At 41.0% G+C, this 26,030-nt stretch overlaps 1 protein-coding gene across 2 annotated transcripts in view; it reads right to left on the reverse strand.

Moving 5' to 3' along the window:
* Positions 1 to 3,609: 3,609 nt before the first annotated feature.
* The window catches only part of SCG5 (secretogranin V), a 56,675-nt gene continuing 34,254 nt past the window's right edge, over positions 3,610 to 26,030 (reverse strand). Inside the window, exons 3-6 of one of the 2 annotated variants that reach the window (XM_081507087.1) lie at positions 21,252 to 21,401; positions 16,950 to 17,062; positions 10,123 to 10,176; positions 3,610 to 3,997 (exon numbers count right to left, since the gene is read on the reverse strand). In XM_081507087.1, the coding sequence (XP_081363213.1) occupies positions 3,902 to 3,997; positions 10,123 to 10,176; positions 16,950 to 17,062; positions 21,252 to 21,401 (413 nt within the window). In that variant the 3' untranslated portion in view covers positions 3,610 to 3,901. The remainder of the gene's footprint in view (positions 3,998 to 10,122; positions 10,177 to 16,949; positions 17,063 to 21,251; positions 21,402 to 26,030) is intronic. The other variant, XM_081507088.1, reaches the window with a different exon arrangement.

Raw genomic sequence — 26,030 nt, forward strand, 5'->3', positions numbered from 1 at the left:
GATGAATTTGGCTAAATAGGATACAGTTCTTAAGTGTCAGAGGAAGTGCAGTATCTATTTTGTATTGGTCTACTTTAATTTTATGGCAATTGTGAGATTACTAGGGTCTAGAGGTCCATAATACCTGTCTCTTGTTTGATCTGGTTGACCAGTGGGTTCAGGAGCTGCTGGCCTGATGGATCTACTAGCAATTAACTCTTTGGTCTTTCACCTGGTGGTTAGAGGGCATTGATGATTATTGGCCTGACATTTCCTTTTGAAATCCCCATAAGTTTTACTCCACCCTCTTGTCTTTTTCAAGGGCTCCTCAACAGACTTTTCTACTCTTCAGTGACAACCAACATGGCTCACAGTACTACTTTTAGCATTGGTTTCTAAGGTTTGGGGGGTCACAGATCACTTTGAGATCTGGAACTCCTTCATAAGAGGAAAAGCATCCCTCCAGATACGCATAGGCACACAGAATTCTAGCGAGTGTCAGAGGTTCTTCGACCTCAGATTCAGCCTGCAATCTACAAGCTTGTGTACAACTTTGACCTTGTACAGAACCTTGCTCCCTTGACCTTCCCTCTAAGACTTTACCTCTTGCATTACTGATTCTGTCTTCGGTTCCCCTGACCTTATTGTTCTTCTACTTCAAGCCCACTGATTATCAGCTCCACTCAATTCTACTTGCTGTAGTTGTCACAACAGAGACGTCATTCTTTGTTACTTGAAATTTTTCCTTTGCGGAGAATCCAAACTCAGCTTCTCCCAGGCTGCTAACTCTTTTCCCTTTCCCTCTCATTCCCCTTTGTATCTACTGAAGCTTATTTTGGGTCACATCATTTCCATAATTCTTTTGACATTTCTCAGATCAACTGAGCCAACCTGACCCTTCACAGAGCCTCATGTCTACAATGGGGGCATCTCAGGATTGCTTTTCCTCATGTCTTAGAATCTTGACTCCTTAATGTTGCACATGTGTCAGTTGAGGAGGGCCACTCTCATGTCTACCCTATCAGCTCTTCCCCTCAAGGTGCTGAGAGTGACTGGATAAGATTACTAAGCCATGTTGGCAGGGTCCTTACAAATTCAGAGTAAGTTACTAAACTGGGCTCTCAGAGCAGTTCACACACTTTCACCTTTTTCTAATTCCCTATTTCTGTGCTACTCAAGATGTTGTTCAAAGGCCAGCAGCAACAGCACCGCCTATGAACTTAAACAAATGCAAAATAGAAGGCCCTTCCTGGAACTACTGTATCAGAACGTGTGGTTTTAACAACATCCTTAAGTGAATCATTAACGATCAAGAAACACTTTCCTGTCTGTTCCCCGCAGGAGTTGTTCTAAATTTTTTTTCATAATACTTCAATCTTGATTCCCCTATGGATGAGTGTACCAGTCAGGGACCAGTCGGGAAAATAGAAAATATCCTAAGGATTTCATACAGAAATAATTCAATATAGAAAATGGTTTATGCAGGTGACAGAAGGGCCAGGAAGCCAAACAGGAGTTGGTGAAATAAACCAGAGATTAACAATATGACAGAAGCTGTGACCTCCTTAGGCTGCAGGGACCAGGGGAAGAGGTGACATGACGGGTCCTGCGGGGACCAGGCTTACCTGGCAGGAGATGGAGCCTCAGAGAAGACGCAGCTACTGGGATCAAAAATGAATTACCTTGTTGTCTTCCATTTTCTCCCCTTCTACTCTGCCCTCAGCCGCCTCACGTTGGACCCAGCCAGATGTCAGCTGACAAGAGAGCCTGGGAAACAGAGAAAGGCAAAAAAAAAAAAAAAAAGGCATTGAAAGGCAAGTGAGTCAAACAGCCACCTCCTCCTCCTGCTTCGCTTGTACTTCCTTCCTCCTGAACTCAGAATATGTCTTTAGCCATCTTTCCTTCCTTCTGGTCAATCTTGGAAAATAGGTGTCTTTTATTTTTTCTAAGAGAGCTGAAACTGGTATAAATTGTAATTAAAATGCTTATGGAACACAGAATCCCTAGGGTAGACCCTCCCAGCTTTAAACATCTCTAGAATGTGAGTGATCTTTTAAAATCAGGTGTTAATGATTCTTCTGAAATAATGCTATGGATTGGGGAGAAATTGCCTGCTGAAGCCCTCTAGGAAAAATGCCTCCTACTCTGAAACAGGTGTCTATACCTCTCCTAATTTGTATAAGTGATAATAACAGACTCATGTGCTAACTAAATATGGACAAGCTATTTCTGTTACACAAGTCATTGACATTTAGATTTAATAATCACTTATTAGAGCTTTCCAAGTGGCGCTAGTGGTAAAGAACCTGTCTGCCATTACAGGAGACATGGGTTTGATCCCTGGGTCGGGAAGGTCCCCTGGAGGAGGACATGGCAACCCACTCCAGTATTCTTACCTGGAGAATTCCATGGACCGAGAAGTCTGGTGGGCTAAAGTCCATAGGGTTGCAAAGAGCCGCACATGACTGAAGCGACTTAGCACGTAGCACACATTCACTTACTAAAATGAAAAATGATCATTCTAGGACTTCCCTGGTGGTCCAGTGGTTAAGACTCTGTGCTTCTGATGCAAGGGACCCAGGATCGATCCCTAATCAGGGACCTAAGATCTCACATGCTGTGCTGTGCACGGCAGATTCATGTCAATGTATGGCAAAACCAATACAATATTGTAAAGTAAAAAAATTTTAAAAAAAAAATTTTTTTTAAAGAAAAAAGAATGATCTTTGTCTCTGAGTGCTTTCTCACTGTCATCTCCCTTTTATAGAAAAGGAAATTGAGGCCAATGATATCAAAGCCTGAAACCATCATCTCCTTTACAGTTGTACAGTGAGGAGGTATAAAGAGCACAAAAATAATCTCACCAGTGAACTAATTCCCACCAGCCTTTCTCTGAATTGATTTTCTGACTTGGGAGGACTCAGCTGAAAGAAGACGGCACGACTCTTCAGAAACATGCAGGAAAGCACGTCTGCATCTGCATTTCAAAATTTAAAAGTAGCATGGAGCTGACTGACCTACCTGGAGCTCACAGATTGGATGCTTTGCTGCCTGAGGACCTTGCTGGTGTCAGTCTGAGTCCCCAGTGCACACCCCCCCGCCCCCCCCGAGCCCAGCTCTGTGCCTAATACATGGTAGAAACCCAAAGTCTGCTGAATAAATAAAACAACTCAGAGTCCGTTGACCTTAGTCCCTGTTTGTTGACTGTGCCACTTTCAGCTTTTCATGGAAGCTGAGTCTCAGTCCCACCATCTGTAAAATGGGGATGATAATACTGACTCCATATTTACTTCACAGTACTATTGTTAAAATAAGATCATATTTGAGAGTTTGTCCTAGTAAGCAAAGAAATCATTCTTATAATGTTCTAAGTTTAATTTAAAAAATTTTTTTTTAATTTTAAAAATTTGGACACTTAAATTTAAAAAAATTCACATACCTGTGCTTGCAGATTTATTAAGATGTACCCAAGTGAAATGTGTCGGCTCCTTTTCCTGGATACTGTCTGTTTTACTGGTGTGTAACAATGCATAAGGGCTGACTGAACTGCATAATAAAAATCAAATGCCAGCTTTTTATAGTCTTGGCCAAAACAGTGCCACCCAAAACACCATTTTAAATTGCAAGAAATCAGAGGACATTTCATTCATTTGCTTTTTATTGTTGTTGACACATACACTTCAATTTTAATGCTCATTGCAGATCCACATTTAAAGGGGAAAAAAGGCTCTTATCTTAATTTAGCAGAAAGCAGAGCTATGGGCATGAAGGACAACACAATACCAAAATACGTTTGCCTTTCATCCATACTTATCTAAATTAGAAACACGCTGCCCTTCACAGGGGCTATAACAACACATGGGCAGAAGCAGTACCAAGGAAGTCTAGCAGGTCACATGAATTTCCACACTGCGTCTTCACTTTACTCTGGGTCCTTATCTTCATCTGAAAAATGGGGGACTGACTTCTTGGCAACAACATTGTCCAGTCTCTGTCCTTGTAGATATGGATTGACACTCTGAAAAATATATATGGTGTAGAATCATAGGTGAATACCAGATACAGACATCTCACAGAAGAGGTGAACGAGAACTCTTTCTCACCTATTGGGTTAACTCAGTAACAGTGGAGCCTACCACCTACCAAATGATGACTTTGGTGCGCTAATCAAGACCTCAGTAGCCAGAGAAACACTGACTGACAGATATGTCTAATTATGTCTTTCACACAACTGTTTCACACAACTCATTATCAGATGCAGTTTGGTCCCATTCCCTTTTTTGGAATAAAGATTTGAAGTGAACCAGCTAATAAACCCTCACTATTAACTTAGTTACAAAGCCTCACATGAAACAGAATTATTATCCCATGGCCTTAGAGAAGAGAGAATACAAACTGAATTAAATCATTTTACAAGAAGAATGTTCTAAAGAAGAGGACAGAATGGAGCCAAAAGGGAAAAGTGGTCACAGATTACCCGCTGCTGTGACTGACTCTTCCAAAGCAGCATCCCACTTAAAGAGGACTCATCAAGGGCTCTAGCTATCACTGTTACCTTCTCTCAGTCAAGTTCAAAAGCCGAAGGAAAGAAAATTATACAGAAAGCTTCTTTATATTTATTATTATTTTTTAAGATGTATAAAATTGTGATATTTTATTTTTAAAATTTTTTATTTTAGTATAGCTGATTAACAATTTAGCTTCAGGTATACAGCAAATACATATATCTACTCTTTTTTTTTTTTCAAGATTCTCTTCCTATATAGGCCATTACAGAGTACTGAGTGGAGTTTCCTGTGCTATATAGCAGGTTCTTACTAGTTACTTATTTTATATATAGTAATGTGTATAGTATAGTGAAAATTGCTCAGTCGTGTCCAATTCTTTGTGACCCCATGGACTATACAATCCATGGAATTCTCCAGGCCAGAATACTGGAGTAGGTAGTCATTCCCTTCTCCTGGGGATGTTCCCAACCCAGGTATTGAACCCAGGCAATGGCAACCCACTCCAGTACTCTTGCCTGGAAAATCCCATGGGTGGAAGAGCCTTGTAGGCTGCAGTCCTTGGGGTCGCTAAGAGTTGGACACACTGAGCGACTTCACTTTCACTTTCCACTTTCATGCATTGGAGAAGGAAATGGCAACCCACTCCAGTGTTCTTGCCTGGAGAATCCCAGGGACGGGAGAGCCTGGTGGGCTGCCGTCTATGGGGTTGCACAGAGTTGGACACGACTGAAGCGACTTAGCAGCAGCAGCTCCCACATTGCAGGTGGATTCTTTACCAGCGGAGCCACCAGGGAAGCATAATGTGTATATGTCAGTCCCAATCTATCCTGTCTCTCCCTTATTCCCTGGTAACTGTAAGTTTGTTTTCTACATCTGTGACTCCAAACTACAAAGAGGTATTACCTCATCAGTCAGAATGGTCATCAAAAATCTACAAACAATAAATGCTGGAGAGGGTGTGGAAAAAAGGGAACCCTCCTACACTGTTGATAGGAATGTAAATTTTACATCCACTATGGAGAATAGTACGGAGGTTCCTTAAAAAACTAAAAATAGAACTACCATATGATCCAGCAATCCACTGTTGGGCATATACCCAGAGAAAACCATAATTTGAAAAGGTGCATGTGCTCCAATGTTCATTGCAGCACTATTTAAAATAGCAGGACATGGAAGCAACCTGAACATCCATCAACAGAGGAATGGATAAAAAAGATGTGGTACATATATACAATGAAATATTATTTAGCTATAAAAAAGAACAAAATAATGCCATTTGCAGCAACATGGATGAACCTAGAGATTGTCATACTGAGTGAAGCAAGTCAGACACAGAAAGACAAATGACACATGATATCGCTTATATGTGGAATCAAAAAAAAAAGAGTGCAAATGAACTTATTTACATAACTCCTTTATTTTTAACTCAAGACTCCACTGTCTGAAATTCTTTTCATCTGTTGGTATTCTGAATGTATCAATGTTTTTCCATTCCCTCTTTAATTTATATCAATTTTTGAGGTTTGGATTTGAACTAGGAATTGGAGTTTTATAACAGTATTTAGCAAGCAGACAAAAATTCAAGTTTTGAAAGGTATTTGTTTATTGAAGTTGTCTTCCAATAACTAAACACAAATATAAGAAAGAAACTGTAGTTACAATATATCTGCAATCCCATGGCACCTCTAAGCCCCACGGATGAATGGAGGCATTTCACAGGAGGTCTCTCTTGCCCATGGGACATTGTCTGCTATGATTTTTGAGCAGACATTCTCCTAAACAGAAGGCCTGGAATCTGAGTTTAGTATTTAAAAATAAACTTCCACATTCTGATAGGTAAAAGTATAAATGATGAAAGGCCCCACTTATCCTGCAAAAATGCATCACAAACAAGCTGAGAGTTACAAAGTATGCAATGTTCTCATTGACGCGGTATGTTACTAATAACAGTACATTGCTGGGAAGCATCTTTAAAATATTTTAAATAACTACTTTTTTATATTAGGAATTGTCAACTAGAATGACCTGGCTTAACCCAGAGAATCATTTCAGAATCTCTGGCTAGGTGGAGCACGTATGGACTGAAAAATATATTCAGTACTATAAATATTTTTATTTTTTCTTAGTAAAAATGTATTCTGAAATTTCTAACATATTTAAAAGTATATGAGATATTCATTGAAAAATGTTTTTTCCAAGATATGTTCTTTAATATGATTTTTGAGCATTTAAAAAAATTGATATTGACATATAGCTGATTAACAATGTTGTGATAGTTTCAGGTGGTGAGCAAAAGGACTCAGTCATACATATACATGTATCCCTTCATGATAGTCATGTTTATCAAATACAGAAATAAAGGGTTGACAAATTCTTTAAATAAGATAAATAGCAGATCTCAAATATTAACAAGATACCTCCTAAGAATTAAAAACTTGCAGCCATTTAAAAGGTCATTCATTGACCTTTTCTTCTTGAAGCAACTAGGAATTCAACTGGATTTGAGCAAATTTAGAAAGCTACATAAAACTACCCAAGGCTCTGTTGTAATTCTGGGGAGAAGCCGTCCTGGTAAGGGACTGTCGTGAGAGCAAGTCCTTCTGCTCAGACCTAGGCCACAACAAATGAAGCAGGGAATGAAGGAACTGAATTAATGAGGAAGTAAAAGGAGCAATCACTTGAACTTTTTTGATAAATGTCTGAGTACTGAATTCTACATACAAGGTTAATAATAATGATGATGTGTGTGCATGCTCAGTTTCTCTGTTGTGTCTGACTTTTTGGTGACCCCATGGACTGTAGCCTGCTAGGCTCCTCTGTGCATGGGATTTCCCAGGCAAGAATACTGGAGTGGGTTGCCATTTCCTCCTCCAGGGGATCTTCCCAACCCTGAGATCGAATCCTCATCTCCTGCATCAGCAGGCATATTTTTTACCACTGAGCCACCAGGAAAGCCCAATAGTAATGATACTTGGTTTTAAATACCTTCTGAAGAACTCAAGGCACTTAGATATTTACCTTCTCCCTTGGGTGAGAGAGGTTACACAGTTGTTATTTCACAACTGATAGAACCATTGGGATTGGACCCCTGCCTCTGATGACCTCTGGAAACCCAAAGCAGATACTGAGCTTCACTGGAGAAAGTCCTGATTTTTCATAAAAGCAAGCCTGTAATTTCTTCATATTGATTTGCATAATGGAGGGAGCAGTCAAAAGTCATCAGTCAAGATGGGAACATGATCGGAGGTCTGATGACAGGGGAGGTAATTTTCTGTTTCTCCTCCAGACCTGAGAGGACCCTGGTTTATGGCATGAGCATGGATCTTTGTAGATGTCTGAGAATAGGAAGAACTTGACACCTCTGGGTCAAAGCAACCCTATTTTCATAAAGTCTCAGCCTTTCCTAGGTGGAGTAAGACGAAGCCAAAGTAAAATCCTTTATAACATGTGTCCTAGCCAAACTGAGTTTTGGTCATCACTGGTCTCATACAAAAATGATCTAAATCGTGACTTGCAGTCATTAACCAAGGCAGGCTAGGAGGAATAGTGAGCCAGGAAGTAGAGACAATTAAAGCTTCATGCTAAGATACCATTTCAGTATGGCCACTGTTCTTATTTGGAAATGTCTTTATTGTACCATGGGGAGACATTCAAGCCATCTTACTGGTAAATTATGTTTATTCTGAGCTCCTGGAATAGAATTTCTTGATGTTCTCTCAAGACCACATTATACCCTTCAGACCTTCCCTCCCACCATCTACCACTGGAAACCATAATCATCCAAGAAAAGTCTCTGAATAACCCCATTAACTCTCTGAACATCTGTTTCCAAAGCAAAACTTTGCTTCTTGAATAGAAAACTGGCCATGGGTCTTCTGTATTTTGTCAGGCAGCACAGGGGCTTGGAACTTTCTGTTTTGGGGGCCTGAGGAATTAATGCTGAGTCCAGAAAACCCACACCTCTTCAAGCATTCTGACTAGATTTGGCAAAACGATTCAGAAAAGCCACAATGACCACTGTCCAAACTCCCCAGTTTTGCCAGGATCCAGGTACTTCCAATTCTAAATAAATAAGTCAGTGGCCTTGCGTGTACGGTTTGGTTTGTGTATTTTAACTAAGATGGTTACTATCTGGCAGCATTTTACTACAGAATAAGCAGACTTTAACTTTTAAAATCTGATTTAAAAAAACAAAGCAGGTGGGACTTCCCTGGTGGTCCAGTGATAGAGACTCCATGCCGCCAATGTTGTAGGCAGAAGCGGGTTGGGCAAGGAGCACAGGTTCAATGCCTGGTGGGGGAACTACAATCCCACATGCTGTTCAGTGCTGCCAAATTTTTGCTTTTAAATGGCAGGTGGCCAGGCATTTTTGTCTAGAAGGACACCAACCACTGGCCACTTGTTCAGTCTCAACACCATCAAATACACTGGAAGCCCAAAGTCAAGTGACATCAGCTTTACAAGAGGAATCACTGCAGTGGCTAAATGAACAGCACCGTGGGCAGCCCTGGAATGGGCTGAATAACTAACCCTGCAAATTCCAGTCAGTAAACAAATAAAATGGATCTAGTGGATTTTTATATCGGTCTGGCTGGACCAAGAAAAAAAAAGTATGCAGAAGGAATGAGATTTGTTCATGTCATCTTTTGCCCCTACATTTCTTCCAAATTATTGCCTGGAGCAGGCAGTTCAACACTTCCTGGTTCCCGGTTCGAGTTTTTATGTAATTGATGCAGATGGATATGTGGGCAGTTTCCCCCAGTGGCCTATAGACCCTTTGAGGAAGGACATACACTCCTGTACTCCTCACATCCCTATCTACACCCATGGGTGGGAGACAATTGACTTTTTGTGAGTGCAATGATGGTGGTGGATTTGCCACAAAACTTACTGTGCCAGATGAATAACCAAAAAGGACCTACTATATAGCACAGGGAACTCTGCTCAGTGTTATGTGGCAGCCTAGATGGGAGGGGAGTTTGGGGGAGAATAGATACGTGTATATGTATGGCTGAGCCCCTTTGCTGTCCACCTGAAACAATCACAACATTATATAGTAATGCCTGTACTCCAATACAAAATAAGTTCGAAGTTAAAAAAAAATTAAGCTTGTCCAGTGGGAAAGGATGGGGGAAGAGATGGGGGAAGGGATAGTTAGGGAGTTTGGGAAGGTCATGTACACACTGCTGTATTTAAAATGAATAACCAACAAGGACCTATTGTATAGCACATGGAATTCTACTCAATGTTATGTGGCAGCCTGTATGGAAGGGGAGTTTCAGGCAGAATGGATACATGTATATATATGGCTGAGTCCCTCTGCTGTCCACCTGACATTATCACAACATTGTACAGTAATGGCTATACTCTGATACAAAATAAAAAGATTAAAAAGGAACTTGGTGTGCCACTAAAAATTACATGCTAAAGCCTGGAGAAGACATCACAGAAACCAAGGGCAGACTTTCTAGGCACAGTTCTTGTCACTAGGGACCACTGTTCAGCCTCGCCCCCACGCAGGACTGTACGTGAAAGGACTCTGCTACTTTCTGACCTCCCGAGGGTGACAGCCTGTCCATTGCCCCACTCAGAAAGCTCTAGGCATCCCCCAGCCTCACAGCCAGTCAGACATTACCCTCCGCTTGCGTCTCTGTCCTCCCTTCATCTTCTCATAAAGGAGCTTCTTGTTCTGGAGTCGAGAGAAAAGAAAACACAAATGCAGAATTATGGATCACATTCGGTCAATGGCTATTATATCCTTGGTGTGTCCCCCTGGATATTTGCATACACATATTTTGGAAACAAAACCAGATGAAAGGAGTGTCGTGTCAGAAAGACAGACCACAAGAGAAAAGCCGGTCTTGTGCAGCTTTTAATAAAGTTCTCTGTGATGCCCCAAGGCACACTCATGTCATCAACAATCATATAAATCAGAAAATACGACATTCTAACACACGAGGGGCACTGGAGACCCATCTCCTCACTTTGAACAGCCTTTGTTTAAAATAAACAATTTTATCTTATTTTACTTTGGTATCTAACTCCCTTTTTATGAGTTGTACACATAAACTGTTCTCTAGAGGAGCGTCTGACTATTAGCAACAATCCTCTATGTAAATAAACGAGACATCTGACTTCTGCAACCCTTCCTCTTGTGGCTTGAGTCAGTGCCCCCAGTCAAGACAATCGGAAAACCATTTGGTCTATAACATTTTTAATAGAGTGAACCTTTTAAAAACTGCCAAAAATCTTCTTGGCAGAAGCAAAGCTGTTGTTGAGGGGGGTGCAGGACAGGCTCTGTTACCACAGTTTGTATAAGTGTTTCCACATATTTCTGGATTTCAAACACATAGTGGATTTAAATGAGCTCTAGAATATCACATGCATGTTGAATATATTTCCCTTCTATTGGGATTATAAGAGACAGGACACTTAACCTGAAGAGAGAATGAGAAATGGGGACTCGGGGGCTTTCTCAAGCTGTTTACTTTTTAAAAAATTTTTTTCATCAGAAGGGAGATAATGTATAAAAGAGGTGATTCATCTTACTCTAAAATACCCTGACATTGATTTTTTAAAAGAAGAAGATGACAGAGTTCTGGTAAGGAACAAGTTTATACAATCCTTGTATCTTCTGAGCTGTTTGGATATCATGTTCTTTTTTTTTTTTTTTCATGGTAGATTTGGAAATGAAAATGACAAATACCAAGAACGAGGTCATAGTTTTCATGTTCATTAAAATCTACTCCACCCACAATTTACAATGTGTATCTCTTGCCCAACCTCAACTATGCACGGAGGCCATGCCAGAGCATCAAGGAGCCTCCACAGCCCCAAAGATGGGTCCTGGCCGGAGCCTGAATCTCATGCTCACTTGGAGAACTGATGAGTTTCATCTCAGAAGGGAGAAAAGTGCAGATCATTCACTCGAGGAATGAGGGTATTGCTGTGAGGCTCATTCCTGCTGTCTGTGCTTGCCTTTCTGTAGATGGAACAATTCCTGGTGAAAGAGAAAGTCCTGGGAATTCATGCCAAGGCTGGGGACAGGGGTTGGGAGACAGGGGGCCAGGAAAGAGGCTTCTGTGCATCACTGGGATCAGCTGCCTGAGTGGGAGGGAGGGCACAGGGGCCCTTGAGCTGGTACCATGGGGTGGGACAGCCAGTCAGCCATGGTCGAGGTCCACTGTGCCACCAGCAGGGTAAAGACAGCAGCATCTTAGTTACTCCCCTTTAGAAGGCCAGGGTTATACTCATAAGAGCCTTCATTCAAAGAGAAAAGGAAAGGTACTGCAAGCCTTCCTCTCAAAGATGGTCCCTGTGTTTCCCTAAGAGTGCAAGTTAGGATGAGCCAGATGCTTTCCCACCCCTGCCTGCCAGTGACCTGGGCATTCCTGATTAGCCCTGCTATTGTATGGATTTGAAGGCAGGGATTGACAGGCCTCCTGTGGGTGAAAGACGTACACAAAGCCAATGAGAAGAGACCAGCCCCCCTCCTGACACCCATTCCCTGTAGATAGGGTGGGGAGGGGAGCAGAGAGCCTGTGTTCCATGTGAGCAGCAGGTCTGAGTTCACAAAGAGGGCTTTCCATTGTGCCATCAAGATTTTGGACAACTGCCCAGATCTTGGTTTCAAATTCCATTCCTAAATGGAACCAGGGAGGCTTTTTGGAGAAATGTCTGATTCCAGAGCTAGGGCAGGGAAAGTACAAGGATGAATGAAGTTGGGATATCTAATTGGGCCAGAAAGTAAGGAAGTACTCAAAAAGTGATGAGACATGGTGAAAGGAAAGAAAAGCCAGCCTGCAGAGACTCCCACTGGCTAAATCTAGGACAGTTTGAGCAGCACAATAAATAATAATAGGAAACAATGAATCAATACGATAAAAAATTTTTTAAAAATGGGGGAACAGGGGAAACTCTTGCTTAGAATAGAATGCCAACCAAGAAATGCCAAAAGAATAGTAACGTTTTTAAATAAATCACCATTTTAAAACTACCATAGTTATCATTATTCTGGTGAGTGCTATCAGTGGATACTACAATTGTTAGTTGAAAGTTTAATGGGGACAGAATATTTATACAGTCTTGAAGTAAATCCCCACAGATTAATTAGTAATTTCAAAGGGAAAAATACTAACTTTACAGTGGAGAAACCTGGCAGACACCACTTTGCCCAAGTCACCACCAATTCCGGGATAAACTGGCTTCAGGCATTTCCCAAGGGAAACACTAAGAAGAACATATCAGAAAGGCATAGCTCATGACTAATGACATGGAAACATGAGAGAAACCCAAACTGAAGAGCATCTGACTCTTCAGACACAATGAGGGCGTGAAAGACAAAGAAAGGCAGAGAAGGTCCTGTGTCTCATTTCTCCCAAGGCTCAGGTTCAAGGCTCAGTTCAGCTGCATCTGGTTAAGGAGGAGCCTCTAGTCACCCAAGCTGCTGGTGAAAAGATGTGAAAAGCAGCACTTGGAAAGGAGTAACATTTGCTTTTCAAGACAAGTTCTTTCTAAGTGAGTAACACTCAGTAACGAATGTATGAAGGAGGGGTTGGCTGACATCTATAGTAGCCAGCCTTTGTCTACGGCAGCTCCAGGTGACATATCATCTGAAAGACAACCAGTTGTAGACAGGACTCGACAGAACCACTGTACAGGACACACTATGAGTGCTGAGCCATGGAAAGAAAAGGAATTTATCCAGTTTTTAGAGAATTCCTAGAGTCCAGTGTTCTGGTTCAAATCCCAGTTCTGTCAATGATCAGCTCCCTGAGGTTAGGCAGTCCTTTTAAACTCCCTCTTCATGCATTCCTGCTTAGTCTCTTCAGTCATGTCTGACTCTTTGTGACCCTATGGACTGTAGCCCACCAGGCTCTTCTGTCCATGGGATTCTCCAGGCAAGAATACCGGAGTGGGTTGCTGTGCCCTCTTCCAGGGAATCTTCCAACCCAGGGATCGAACCTGCATTTCTTATGTCTCCTGCATTGGCAGGTGAGTTCCTTTCCACTAGTGCCACCTGGGAAGCCCTTAAACTCCCTAAGCCTGTATTTTCTCATCTGTAAAATGAGCATGATAGGGAAGGGCAGACTGAATGAAATAATTCACGTAAAGTATTTAGCACAGTGTCTGGCACACAGTATGTGCTCAACAAATATGACTATTTACTGTCTTATTATAAAATACAATGACTATTATCATCTTTGTATTCCCATCATCCAATGCAGGGCCTGGAAGGTATATGATGTGCATTTAATAAATGTGTCTTGATGCATTAACAAAGAGAGAGAAATGCAGGAAATTAGACAGACACTGATATTTATATGAATCACTACTCAAGACTCAGCTGAGCTCCCACTAATGTCAAACAAAGGGAAAAAAAGAGGAATCAGGATCTTGTGTGTAGCTCTCTTGTGGAAGATGATCCCTTTGCTAACTTAAAGAATAGTGGAGCTTGAGACCGTCATTCTTTATAAATGCTAAGGAAAGCTTGGGGACCCCAGCTTAGAAAAGCAAGACATACTCAATTCACACTTCCACATGAAGTGGAACTCATGCTTGACTGCTAGGTGGTAATGAGAAAATAAATGAAGGAAACTAGTTTAAACAGACACATACTTACAGATGAGGAAGGTGTGTAAACATTGTTCCTGGTCATTGATCTGTAATAGTCCTAAACTTCTAGTCTTTAGCTCTGATGTAGACAATGAATGGCAATGACTCAAAGGAAAGAAATCAGTATTGAAAGGAGGCAAAAACAATGAGATGGTGGCTGACTTCATACGGAGTGCTGGGAGTGAGAGGAACATGATGAGAGAAATCTGTAAAGATTTTCAAGAAGAGGAGAGGAAAGTTGGCAAGAGAGAAGTTTCCATCTCTCTCAAGTCCTCAGCTGGGTTCTCTGCCCTCACTTAGACTGTTCTCCATCTTCCCCTTGCACCTTCTCCTCATTTCCAGACTAGCAGTCATGCAAGGTAGATGCATCACCCTAGAATTCAGTGCTGCCCTTTTTAGCACCTTCGGCATCCTCAGTGGTTACTGTACAATTGGCCATGTGAGTCCTCAGTCCTGGGTCTTCCTTGACTATTCTCTTCCATCTCCCCCAGTAACTGCACCTGGTTTAGCTTGATCTGGAAGCTGAACCGTGCTGAGGTGGGTTCATTTTATTTTCATGCAATTTATTCTAAGCTGGTAAGCGCAATGAGACCAATATCATGTCAATGACTATTGTATTGCACCTAGCACAGTGCCCGGAACACAGCAGGCTCCGTCTGGTCCTTTGCTTCTGTTAAGTGGCACTTTTGCCCATCACTTGTAGATTTCCTTCCTAGTGCTCCTCTATGATCTACTCTTTTCTACTCTTCCTCTGCTCCTTTCTTTCCCTCCTACCTCCTTCTCTTCTTCCTTTCTTTTTAAAAACATTTCCTCAGAGGAAAAGTTCATACCATCCATTTCTTACAAACCTGACATATCTCTTTTTACCTTCTCATTCTATGTTTATGCCATATACCAAATCTAGTCGGTTCCCTAGTCCCCTTTGAAACGTCTTGGATTCTTATCGCTTTAGTGAGATTCACTTAAATTCTCTGTCTTCACAGACTTCATAACTAGAATTATTTCCTTTATTTTTTTCCCACCTTTAGTTTCCTCTCTCTACATCTCCTCCTTCCATATGCCACCAGAATAACTTTTATAGAAGACTTTCATGATTTTAGCCTTCTATTCAAGAACCTATAGATGGTTGCCTACGTAATTCAACATGTTTAAACCCTGCTAGTAGGCTTCAGGATGGCTCTGCAAATTCTCCCTAACATAACTGCTTATGAAAAAGAAGAGAAATAGAATAATGAATATTGGAGGAAGCAAAATTAACTTAGAGGGCATTGTTGCTTTGTCATTTGAAGACAGGAAATGTGCATGCTGACAGGAGAGGGAATCAAACTCAGTGCTTGGATGATGGAAAAAATGGAAGTGGTCATTAATGAGAAGGGACCTCTCTCTCTAAAACAATGTAAAAAGAGAGAGAGTAGTTCTGAGACCACAGTATTCCCAGTAAAGTAGGTAGCAAGTTGGCTGCCAGTGACGGAGGCCTATAGCTTTAGATAGGCTTAGGCAGTTAGGGGAGAAGGCAATGGCACCCCACTCCAGTACTCTTGCCTGGAAAATCCTATGGATGGAGGAGCCTGGTAGGCTGCAGTCCATGGGGTCTCGAAGAGTCAGACACAACTGAAGTGACTTAGCAGCAGCAGCAGCAGCAGCAGCAGGCAGTTAGGAGTATCTGCTCATTCCTCATTCACTCACTCCTTCCACAGGTATATTGACCACCTCTGTATACATGAACTAACCCTCCTTAGTAGTTTTCCACTTTGCTCACATGGCTTCTGCATTTGATTACATCATCCAAACCACAGGAAAATAGATCTATCTCCATTCAATTGTGATCTTGTTTGATTCATTATTCCAGCCAGTTGGGATCTTCTTGAATCCCAACTCTGTCATTTAGTGCTCTCCCTTCCAACTTTGTGTCTTTCTTTGAGAATCTGATAAGCATAGGCTCTATAGTTTTCATTACAAGCATTTATAAAAATGTGGAGTGGGATATCGCTAAGACACATAGGATACATGTGAAATTGCTCTCCCTCTTGACATGGACTCTTTAATAAGCTCCCTTTCGGTGATGTTTTCCTGCCTAGGTTGTATCTCTCCACCTCTTCCAACAGGATATCATGAAAGAGCTCATCAAATACTTTGCTAAGGTCCAAATGTACCATGCTCACTTCATTTCCCTCATCAAGCTGGCAAGTACATGAATAATGCTGGCAAGTGGAAGAATACAATTAGATTGACAAAACTTGTTTTTAGCAAACCTATGCCAAATGGTTATGATTTCTCTTTCCAAGTGCGTATAAACAATTTCCTTAACTGGCAGTTATAAGTTCTTGCCATTGATGGCAAGTTCACTGCCACATATTTTGGAATTTTTCTTCCCTTTCCGTAAAGCAGAATTGTATGTCTGTTTCTCAGTTTCTGGCGTGGTTTTCCCTTAGTTCTGCAGAGATCACCTCCCTCAGTCTAGGGAAAAAACCTGCAAATTTTCTTAGTATCCTTTTTTTAAAAACAAAAGTTTCATATACTTCCTGTAAGAGGTGCATGAAACATTGGTGAGATTTTAGGACGTGTTATGACACAGACTATGGAGCAGGCCAGAGTAGAACCCTCTTGAGATTAGAGCTGATGAGATTGGTTCAGGTCACTGACTCTTCAAATGGGTTAGTATATTGTGCTCTAGGCAGTGAGTGTGGTTTGGAATTAAAAGTCCCTCTCAACTAGAGATCTCTGGAAAAAAAAGTTAGAGTCTAAACCATTTTCCTTCTCTCTCCCCACCCATATTGTTTCTCTCTGCCATCAGTACCTTCAGAGTACCAGAGTATATGACCTACTAGCAATTAAGATTGGACTTACCCACTTGCCCAAGCCTGGATAGTCATGTTCTGGATCAAAAAGGTGCTGGTGTAACTGGAATTCTCGACTGAACTCCGCTGTGTCAGGGGTGTTTTCTAGACATCCATCATCTACTGCAAACAACAAAAGGTTTTTGAGGAACAGCCAAGGATTTATTGTTATTCTAAGAGTTAATTTATTAAAAACAACTAGACATCCAAAGGTTAGAATGTATTCACATCAATCATTCTAAATCAATATCCTTCTGGGATTTGCTCATCCCAGATTCCCATTCCTCTCCTCCCCATGGCAGAGAATGGTTGGCTGCTCACCAAACCCACTTCCCATTCCCCGTCGGCACATGGCTAATTTCCCAGTCTTGCTCTGCAATCAGGTGGAGTCATATGCCTGGGTTTGTGCTGATGGAATGTGGGCAGAAGTGATGTATTCCACCTCCAAGCATGGCTCATAAAAACCCTCTAGAGGACCCCGTCTCTTACTCTCCCAACCCCACCCTCACCCCCAGCATCTGTTGGTCTGCTTGCTACATGTTGCCTACCAGGGAAACTGTGGATGTCAAGTGCAAAGATGAAAGATGGTAGTCTGGGTTGCTGAACCATCCACCTCCACAACACCCTCACCCACCTCTGGCAGGACTTCAAATAAGAAATAAACTTCTACTGTGTTAAGACAGTGTTATTTTTTATCTGTCATAACAGCAATTATTTCCTTTACTGATATACTTCCATTCCACATGACTTACTCTGTTTTCTCTTGGGTGGCTCTTAAGAAATGATTTTGGCTTCTTGGAGAAAGTCCATCATATAAGAAAAATAATTATTAGACAGAACTTGATGGTATGTGTTGTAGTGGTAATGGGGTAAGCCTGGAGTCAGAAAGATAGACCCAAGCTCAGGGTTCAAATCTTAGCTCATGAGTGATAGATGGGTTTAGTTCCTTGGGAGAGTTAACTTAGTCTAAATCCATTTATTCACCTATGAGATGAGAATAATCAAATCCTTACCTTTCAGAGTAGCTCTGGGGAACAGAGATGATCATATAGAGAGCATCTGGCACATAATAGGTTTCCTCTATGTTTTAGTTCCCTTCTCATCATCTCTCTTTAAATGACAATTCATATTATCAATGCTCTTTGAAATAAAGCATGTCTTCCATTCAAACACAGAAAAAGGTTATCCCTCTTGGGTGCTGCTTTTACCTAAGCCCCGTCATTATAAGACACAGTGTTCTGAAACTGAGTCCTTTTTTTTCTGTCTCTAATGTGCTTTATAGACAACAGCTTTAAAGTGGGGTGGGGAGGTTGGGAGGGTGTTTTGTGCAGGACTAGGAAAATGAAAGAGACTTCCTTTCAAAGGGAGAGTGAAGCATCAAAGTCAATGCTAAAAGGGGTCTAACACAATCAGGCAGGTAGTCTGGTCTCTTGAGACTGCTCTGACGCCTACCAGCAGCTTTCAGCATCCAGTCTCTCAGCCCTTAGCAGCATGAAGCTTGTGAGGAAAGCACTAGCATTTGGAAAACACCCTAATGTGACTCTAACATGGCTCCCTACTTCTCATTGAACTGGTTATCTGATTTCTTCATCTAGAGCAACTAACATGGAGGAAAGGGAGAGCAAAGCAAAAGAGGTCAGGCAGTCTGCACGTGGCAGCTTTACAACCTCTTCCTAATTGTTTCTCAAGTACCTCTGAGTGGCCCGAACTGAGATGTAGAGACAGAGCCCTGTGGCTCTGGGAACCAAAGGTCTCTGGAGCCTGAAAATGCTCACTGGAATTCACATCCCTGAGGACCAGGACAGACTGTGAGTTCTGTTTGCTGCTCTACCGGGGTGAGTGAGCCATGATTCAGAGGTGAGTGTGGCTTGGGGAGGGAAGTGAAGGTTATTCTTGGATGGCTGGACTGTGCGGTGTCATGATTCTCAATGAGGCATGTCTCAAGCAATTTCTTACAAATAATGGCTAAACTTAGCAAGTGAGTTTTTTCTAGAATGCAGATTATGGTAGAACAAAGAGGGAAAAGTATGTTAGCTTAATGAAAAGGCAGGGAGGGAAGGGGCAGATAATGGCAGACAAGAAAGAGCCTGGGAGCTGGGTTTTTATCCAACTCGATCAGCCAGCCAGGATTGCTCCATCTCAGAGCTCCTAAGTGCTACTGATTAGGGCTTGATTACATAGATCTCTATATTACTTGTTTCAAGGATTAGCTAGGACTACACTGAATGTTTTTTTAAGGCACTGACTATGTCTTCATTTTACAGATGAAGAAATTGAGGCCCAAGAAAGTAAACTGACACACTGTAATGAGGACTAGATAGAAGATCTGTTGGCTCAAACTCTGGCTCTCTTTCCATTCCCCTTTAACAGAAGTTCTCCAAACTTCAGTATGCTCCAGAATCACAGGAAAGGCAGCTTAGAATACAGATTTCTGCATCCTGCCCCCAGAGTTTCCATTTCAGTGGACAGAGGAGCCTGGTGGGCTACATACAGCTCATGGAGTCACAAAGAGTTGGACACGACTAAGCAACTAACATTTTACTTTTTTATTTTTTACCCTCAGGGTTTCTAATTCAATAGCTCTAGAATAGGGGTGAAGATCTGCATTTCCAATAAGTCTCCAGGTAATGCTGATACTGCCAGGACTACACTTTAGGAACCACTGTCCGATATGATATTGAATCAATTTAACCAAATCCCCATGGAGACTGTTACTCTTCAGACTCCAAACTGGTCTTTCTTCCTGCTCATCCAAAGCCTCACAGGCAACAGAAATGCGGCTGAATCACTGGTTCTGTGCAGTGATTTAGATTTTCCTACAGTCCTGGGCCAGCATCCCCACACCGTCTTGGCCACATCCAACTATTTTGGTTGTCCCATCCCAGGAGGGAGGCTCTGTCCCCCATGGGAAACAGAGACCTCACCATAAATGAAAAGAAGACTGTCTTTCAGAGGGAACCTCTTTCAAAGAAAGCCTGTATTGTGTTAAGAAAAACTGAGGTACCAACACTGTCAGAATTTTCAGAGCAAGGAGGCATGTCTTAGTGGTTGGGTCCATGGTCCTGAATCAGAGAGACCCAAGTTTGAGTCTTGGCTCAGCTACTTGTTACATGAATAACCTTGAGCAAGCTATTTCGGAAGCTTCAGGTTCATTATATGTAAAGTAAGGATAATAAATACTAAGTGTAGTGTTAGTCATTCAGCTGTGTCCTACTGTTTGCAACTCCATGTGGCCCGCCAGGTTCCTCTGTCCATGGAATTTTCCAGGCAAGAATACTGGAGTGGGTTGCTGTTTCCTTCTCCAGGGATCTTCCCGACCTGGGGCTCGAACCCGGGCCTCCTGCATTGCAGGTAGATTCTTTACCATCTGAGCCACCAGGGAAGCCCAATAAATACTAACATTATTATTATTGGGCTGGAGGGAAAAGACTATTCTGGTTGCTTACTAGTGGCAAAGCTATTTACAATCTGGATGATATTTAATGAGTCCTTACTCTGTGTGAGGTGATGTGCCAAGTGCTTAATATGTATAATTTCATTTAATTCCCCAATAACCCCCATTTCGCAAATAAGGAAGCTGAGATGCAAGTAGTTTATTAACTTGTTCGAGGTCACATCTCCTGACCTTGGGTTTGAATTCAGGTAGTCCTCTGTCTAGAGCAACTACTCTGAACCAGCAAAGTAAGCTGCTCAAAGCCTAGCATAAGTGAAGCTCACTCATCATTCATCCTCTTTGGCATTGGGGGGTAGGAAATTGGCAGCAATACATGAACAGCAAGGAAGGTTTCAACCTACTTCCTTAACCAACTTACCTTCCTGGGTCCCCTCTCTCTCATGCCACCTCCCAACTCCCAAAGAAATATTTCAGGATAGATGCTCACTGGTTACAACATAGTTGAAATGTTGATTGTTAAGAGAAGTGAGAAAACAAATGGGCCTGGATCATCCACAAAGGAAACAAGTTCCAAAGTGGGCAGCAACTGTATCAAAAAAGAGGCAAAAAAGAGAAAACCCTCTCTTTTATTAAAAAATGAAGCACATGCAGAAAAGAGCGTCAGCTCCCAAAGAGGGAGAGAGAAGATGAAGCCTTGGCAAGGGAGTCCTCTGTGGGTATATCTGAACACCAGAACTCACCAAGAGTTCTAGAATCAACTTCCCTTTCCAATCCACCTACAAATAAATACACAGGGGCTCATGGGACTAGAAATACTATTTCTCTGAACATATATAGCCAATGTTAGCATTTTTTATTTCCTCCCAAAGCTCCTACCTTTCATGGGAACCCAGGAGTGTGCCCACTAGTGCCCACTACCTGTTTTTCCAACGGGACAGGGGTTTGGAGGGTCTGGGTAGCCCTGGTCCTCACTGAAGTCCTTAGGAATGTTGTCACCGGTCAACTCTGCCACGATGTTTGGGATGTTGCCAAAGGGACCCAAGTGTTGCAGACCTTCATGAGCTCCACCTGCCAGGAAATCAGAAGTAGATCATTTCAGGGGAATGCCATTCATTTCAACTACTATTTATTCAGGCACACCATGCAAGCCAAGCACTGTGTTCTATGCTGTGGAGAGAGAAAAGGAAATACAATAGTTCCTGCCCTTAGGGGTTAAAATTTTCATTGTGGAAACAGACCCAAACTGCACAAATATCATTTCCACTCAGGGCACACTGTATATGTGCTATACTGGACATGTTAAAATACAGTACTTGGAAGAGAGTAAAGGGAGAGTTTCATTAGGCTGATGGGATGGGAGGGCTTTTGGACAAGTTGGAGCTTGAGTGGCACTGACCCAGATGGGCTGGGCTTTGCAAGTTGGGCATGGGGCTCAGGGAAGAGAAAAGGATGCAACTGGCATCCAGACAAAAGAACAGGCTGAATGACAACCAATTATCAATAAAAGGGAGATGAAGAAAAAAATATTTAACCTTCTCCCATTCTAAATCAACCACTTAAAATTGGGTGTATTTATTTCAATCTTTTCTTCTCTGTGCATCTTTTTCTATCCATTTGTTCGTTTTTCATTTACTATTAAAGAATGTGGCTGCACGGTCTCTATCCCCATGATTATAAATGACTATGTAGTCTTCAATCCAGTGGTTCTACCACTACATATTAATCATTCCCCCATTGTGGGATGTTTAGTGTTTCCCAATTTGCTCTTAGGCATTTAATTTTTTCCATATTTTGGATTAGTTTTCCTCAGGAAAGATTCCCAGAAGTCAAATTACTGGGTCAAAGGCTATAAATATTTTTATGACTCTTTATATTATACTGCCAAACTGTTTTCCAAAAAGGAGGTACCAATTTATAAAATATAAACAAAATCTGAGAATTCCATATTTATACATCTCAACCAGTATTGGGTTTTACAACAATAAAGTTTTATGTTTTCTTTGCTAATTTTAAAGGCTTTTAGAAAAATTACTGTTTCATTTTGAATGTCTTTGATTACTAGCTCAGTCAAATTTTTTCCATGTTTATTTACCCGATTTAATTTCTTTTCTGTGAGTTGTCTGTTTATGCTCTTGGAATTTTAGTGTTTCTCTTATCAACTTGCAAGAACATTTTACATGATAAAGGTATCAAGTCTTTGGCCATTACATTTCCTGAAAACACTTTCCATGTTGTCTGACTGACTTCTGGTTATTATATTTGTAATGTTTGCTAACATAAGTTTTTAAAACTTATGTAGGTCTGTTGTTGTTATCCTTCATGAACTCCTCTCACCTTCTAAACTTACAAAACTATTGCTCCTTCACAAAAGTACTATCAATATTTAGATATTTCAGTTTTCTATTTTTAAAATTAACTCTCTGGTACAGCCACTATGAAAACACTGTTGAGGTTCCTGGAAAAACGAAAAACAGAACTGCCATGTGATCGAGCAATTCACTCCTGGGTATTATTTATCCAAAGAAAATGAAAACACTAATTCAAAAAGATATATCCAGCCCAATATTCATTGCAGCATTATTTACAATAGTCAAGATATGAAAGCAATTGAATGAGTCAACAGATGAATGGATAAAGAAGATGTATGTGTGTGCATATATATATGGAGAGAGAGAATGTCAGTCAGTGGAATATTACTCAGCCATGTGACAACATGGATGGACATGGAGGGTATTAAACTAAGTGAAATACTATATGCTCTCACCTATATATGAAATGTCAAAAACAAAACAAATGAAAAAAATAACAAAACAGAAACAGATTCAGATACAGAGAGCAAACTAGTAGTTTCCAGAGGGGAATGGGGGTGGCAGGGGGTTGAATGAAAGTAGAGGAAGGGAATTACACAAACTGCAGTTATAAAATAAGTCAAAGGTATGCAATATACAGCACAAGGAATATAGTCAATAGTATTATAATAAATTTGTATGGTATGTAATCTATAAAAGTATGGAATCACTATGTTGTGCACCTGAAACTAATATAATATTGAAAGTCAACTATACTTCCAAAAAAAAAAAAATTAACTCTGTTATATATACACTGTGTGTTTAAGGCCATGTAAAATAATTAACCAATTATCCTATCGGCACTTGCTAAGTGATTCTGTCCTTCTCTACATATTTCATCCCTTCAATAAATATTTAGTTGCCCCATAGATACCAAGCCTGCTCTGAGCACCAAGGCACAGCAGTGAAGAAGAACAAGTAGGTTCACGTTGTATAACTTGCTTTACTTAAATATCCGGCTTGTGCTCCTTCGCTCAGTCATGTCTGACTCTTTGCGACCCTATGGACTGTAGCCTGCTAGGCTCCTCAGTGCATGGGATTCTCCAGGCAAGAATACTGGAGTGGGTTGCCATTTCCTTCTCTAAGGGATCTTCCCAATCCTGGGATCGAACTCGGTCTCCTGCATCTCTTGCATTGGCGGGTGGATTCTTTACCTCTGCACCACCTGGAAAGCTCCTTACTTAAATATAATGCATGTCAATTTCCAGACTCTTCTCTTGCAGCCTTAATATCCTATAAGGCTCAGGAATCTTACTCTTCCAACACTACAGCAGCCGTTTCAGGAATGAATTCCTATTTATTAGCTGTATCATGACACAGCTGCCTTGATGCATAATCACTATGTACATAGACCTAAATACAAAAGGGCAAATCAAAATGTACTTGCTTGATGTGCGTGAAATTAGAAACAAAATCAGGTAGTTCAGCTGGTAAAGACTCCATCTGCACTGCAGGAGACCCTGGTTCTATTCCTAGGTCGGGAAGATCCCGTGAAGGGATAGGCTATCCACTCATATTTTTGGGCTTCCCTGGTGGCTCAGAGAGTAAAGAATCTGCCCGTAATGTGGGAGACCTGGGTTCGATCCATGGGTTGGAAAGATCCCTGGAGGAGGGCATGCAAACCACTCCAGTATTCTTGCCTGGAGAATCCCCATGGACAGAATAGCTTGGCAGGTTGCAATCTCTGGGGGTCGCAAAGACTCAGACATGACTGAAGTGACTAATCACAGCACAGCATAAAGTAACCATACTTACACCTTCACAGGAAGAATGGTCTTGCCAATAGGTTATGTTACTTAAGTTGAGCTAGGTGAGTCTCCCTTTTCCCCAGGACAAGTTGTGCCAAGGCATAAACCTCCAACACTTGCTTTTTTCTCTTTTTGTTGGTTGAATCAGCTCCCATTTAGATCAACACATATTATTCCTTTGGAAATATTAATATATTCAGTAGGATCATGGCTAGCTCCTAGTGTCCTGGAAATCCTATTGAAGTCACATTGCATCTTTCTGTCTTAATTTATTGTGCTTGATTAACATTTATTCTTTTGGTTTGTTTTTTGGTTTGGCCACACAGCATGGCTTGTGGTATCTTAGTTTCCCAACCAACCAGGGATCAAACCCATGCCCCCTGCAGTGGGAGTGCAGAGTCTTAATTCTTAAAAGGATAATTGTACCTCCTTTAATTCCAAATTCCTCTAGCTTCCAAATATGGACATCATAAAGTAACTGGGTTTTCTTGTTTACATTTATATTATAGCTCACTGAGTGAGTAGTACACAAATTTTCTGCATTTTTAAAGACAAGTATTATTTTTATAAATTTTCCATGTGAGTTTTTAAGATGTATTTTTATATAACCCATAAATATCTAAAAATAGCCAATTATTCAACATTATTAATCATATTCTTTTATGTCCTTATTCATAGTTTATCTATCATAATCTGATGGCTGTGTTAAAATCTATTACTACCAATAAGTGTCTGTCAGTATCTTTTATTTCTTATTATTTTTGCTTTAGCATTTTGATGCTATGATAATTGCTATGTCCAAGAGTATAAATTCTTCATTTTAATTGTCATTAACTGGCAAAATTAATAACAATTGACAAATCATATCTTGACACATATTTCTGCTACTAGTATTGCCACTTTCATTCTGTTGTTTTGTTTAGTGAACCTTTGATCATTCTTTAATTTTTAAATTTTCTGTATCTCTCTGAAGATTTTTCCAATTCATACTGAGGTGCCTGCCTTCAGAGACATTCTAGAAATTCACATTTATTATCTCACATTAACCCAAGACCCACAAAAGTTTAGAGAGACAGACCAGTATGCTTGGTATTGATATATCTGAGGCTTTATACCATCTTGGCATTAGAGCCACCTTGGTGATTGCTATAGGGCATGCCTTCTGGTGTGTCAATACATGTCTCAACTTTTGAAAGCACCCTAGGCTTAAGTGCCAGGAATTATCCAACTTGGCTTCAGGGAGATGCATATTTTAATGCTCCAGTAGTAATTAATGAAGGGAGCAAACACAGTTTCCTTTATGGAAGGCCTGCCAAGGCTCTGTTTACCTCTGTGCACCAGTGCCATTAGAATGAATGGCACACTTGTTAGGAAGCAACAGATGTTTAGCACCAGGCAGATATAACACAGGCTCTTTTAAAACTACATTTAATTACATCAAATCAAGAAATACTCACTGAGGAACTATGGGAGTTAGATGGAAATTAAAAAAAAATTCTATCTTTTGCTCCTGGATGGGTGGGGGGGAGTTTAGGGAAGAAGGGATACATATATATATGTATGGCTGAGTCTCTTTGCTGTTCATTTGGAACTATCACAAC

The sequence above is a fragment of the Giraffa tippelskirchi genome, chromosome 7 (assembly GCF_054371585.1).
Source record: "Giraffa tippelskirchi isolate mGirTip1 chromosome 7, T2T-mGirTip1v1.2.pri, whole genome shotgun sequence".
Taxonomy (NCBI): Eukaryota; Metazoa; Chordata; class Mammalia; order Artiodactyla; family Giraffidae; genus Giraffa; species Giraffa tippelskirchi.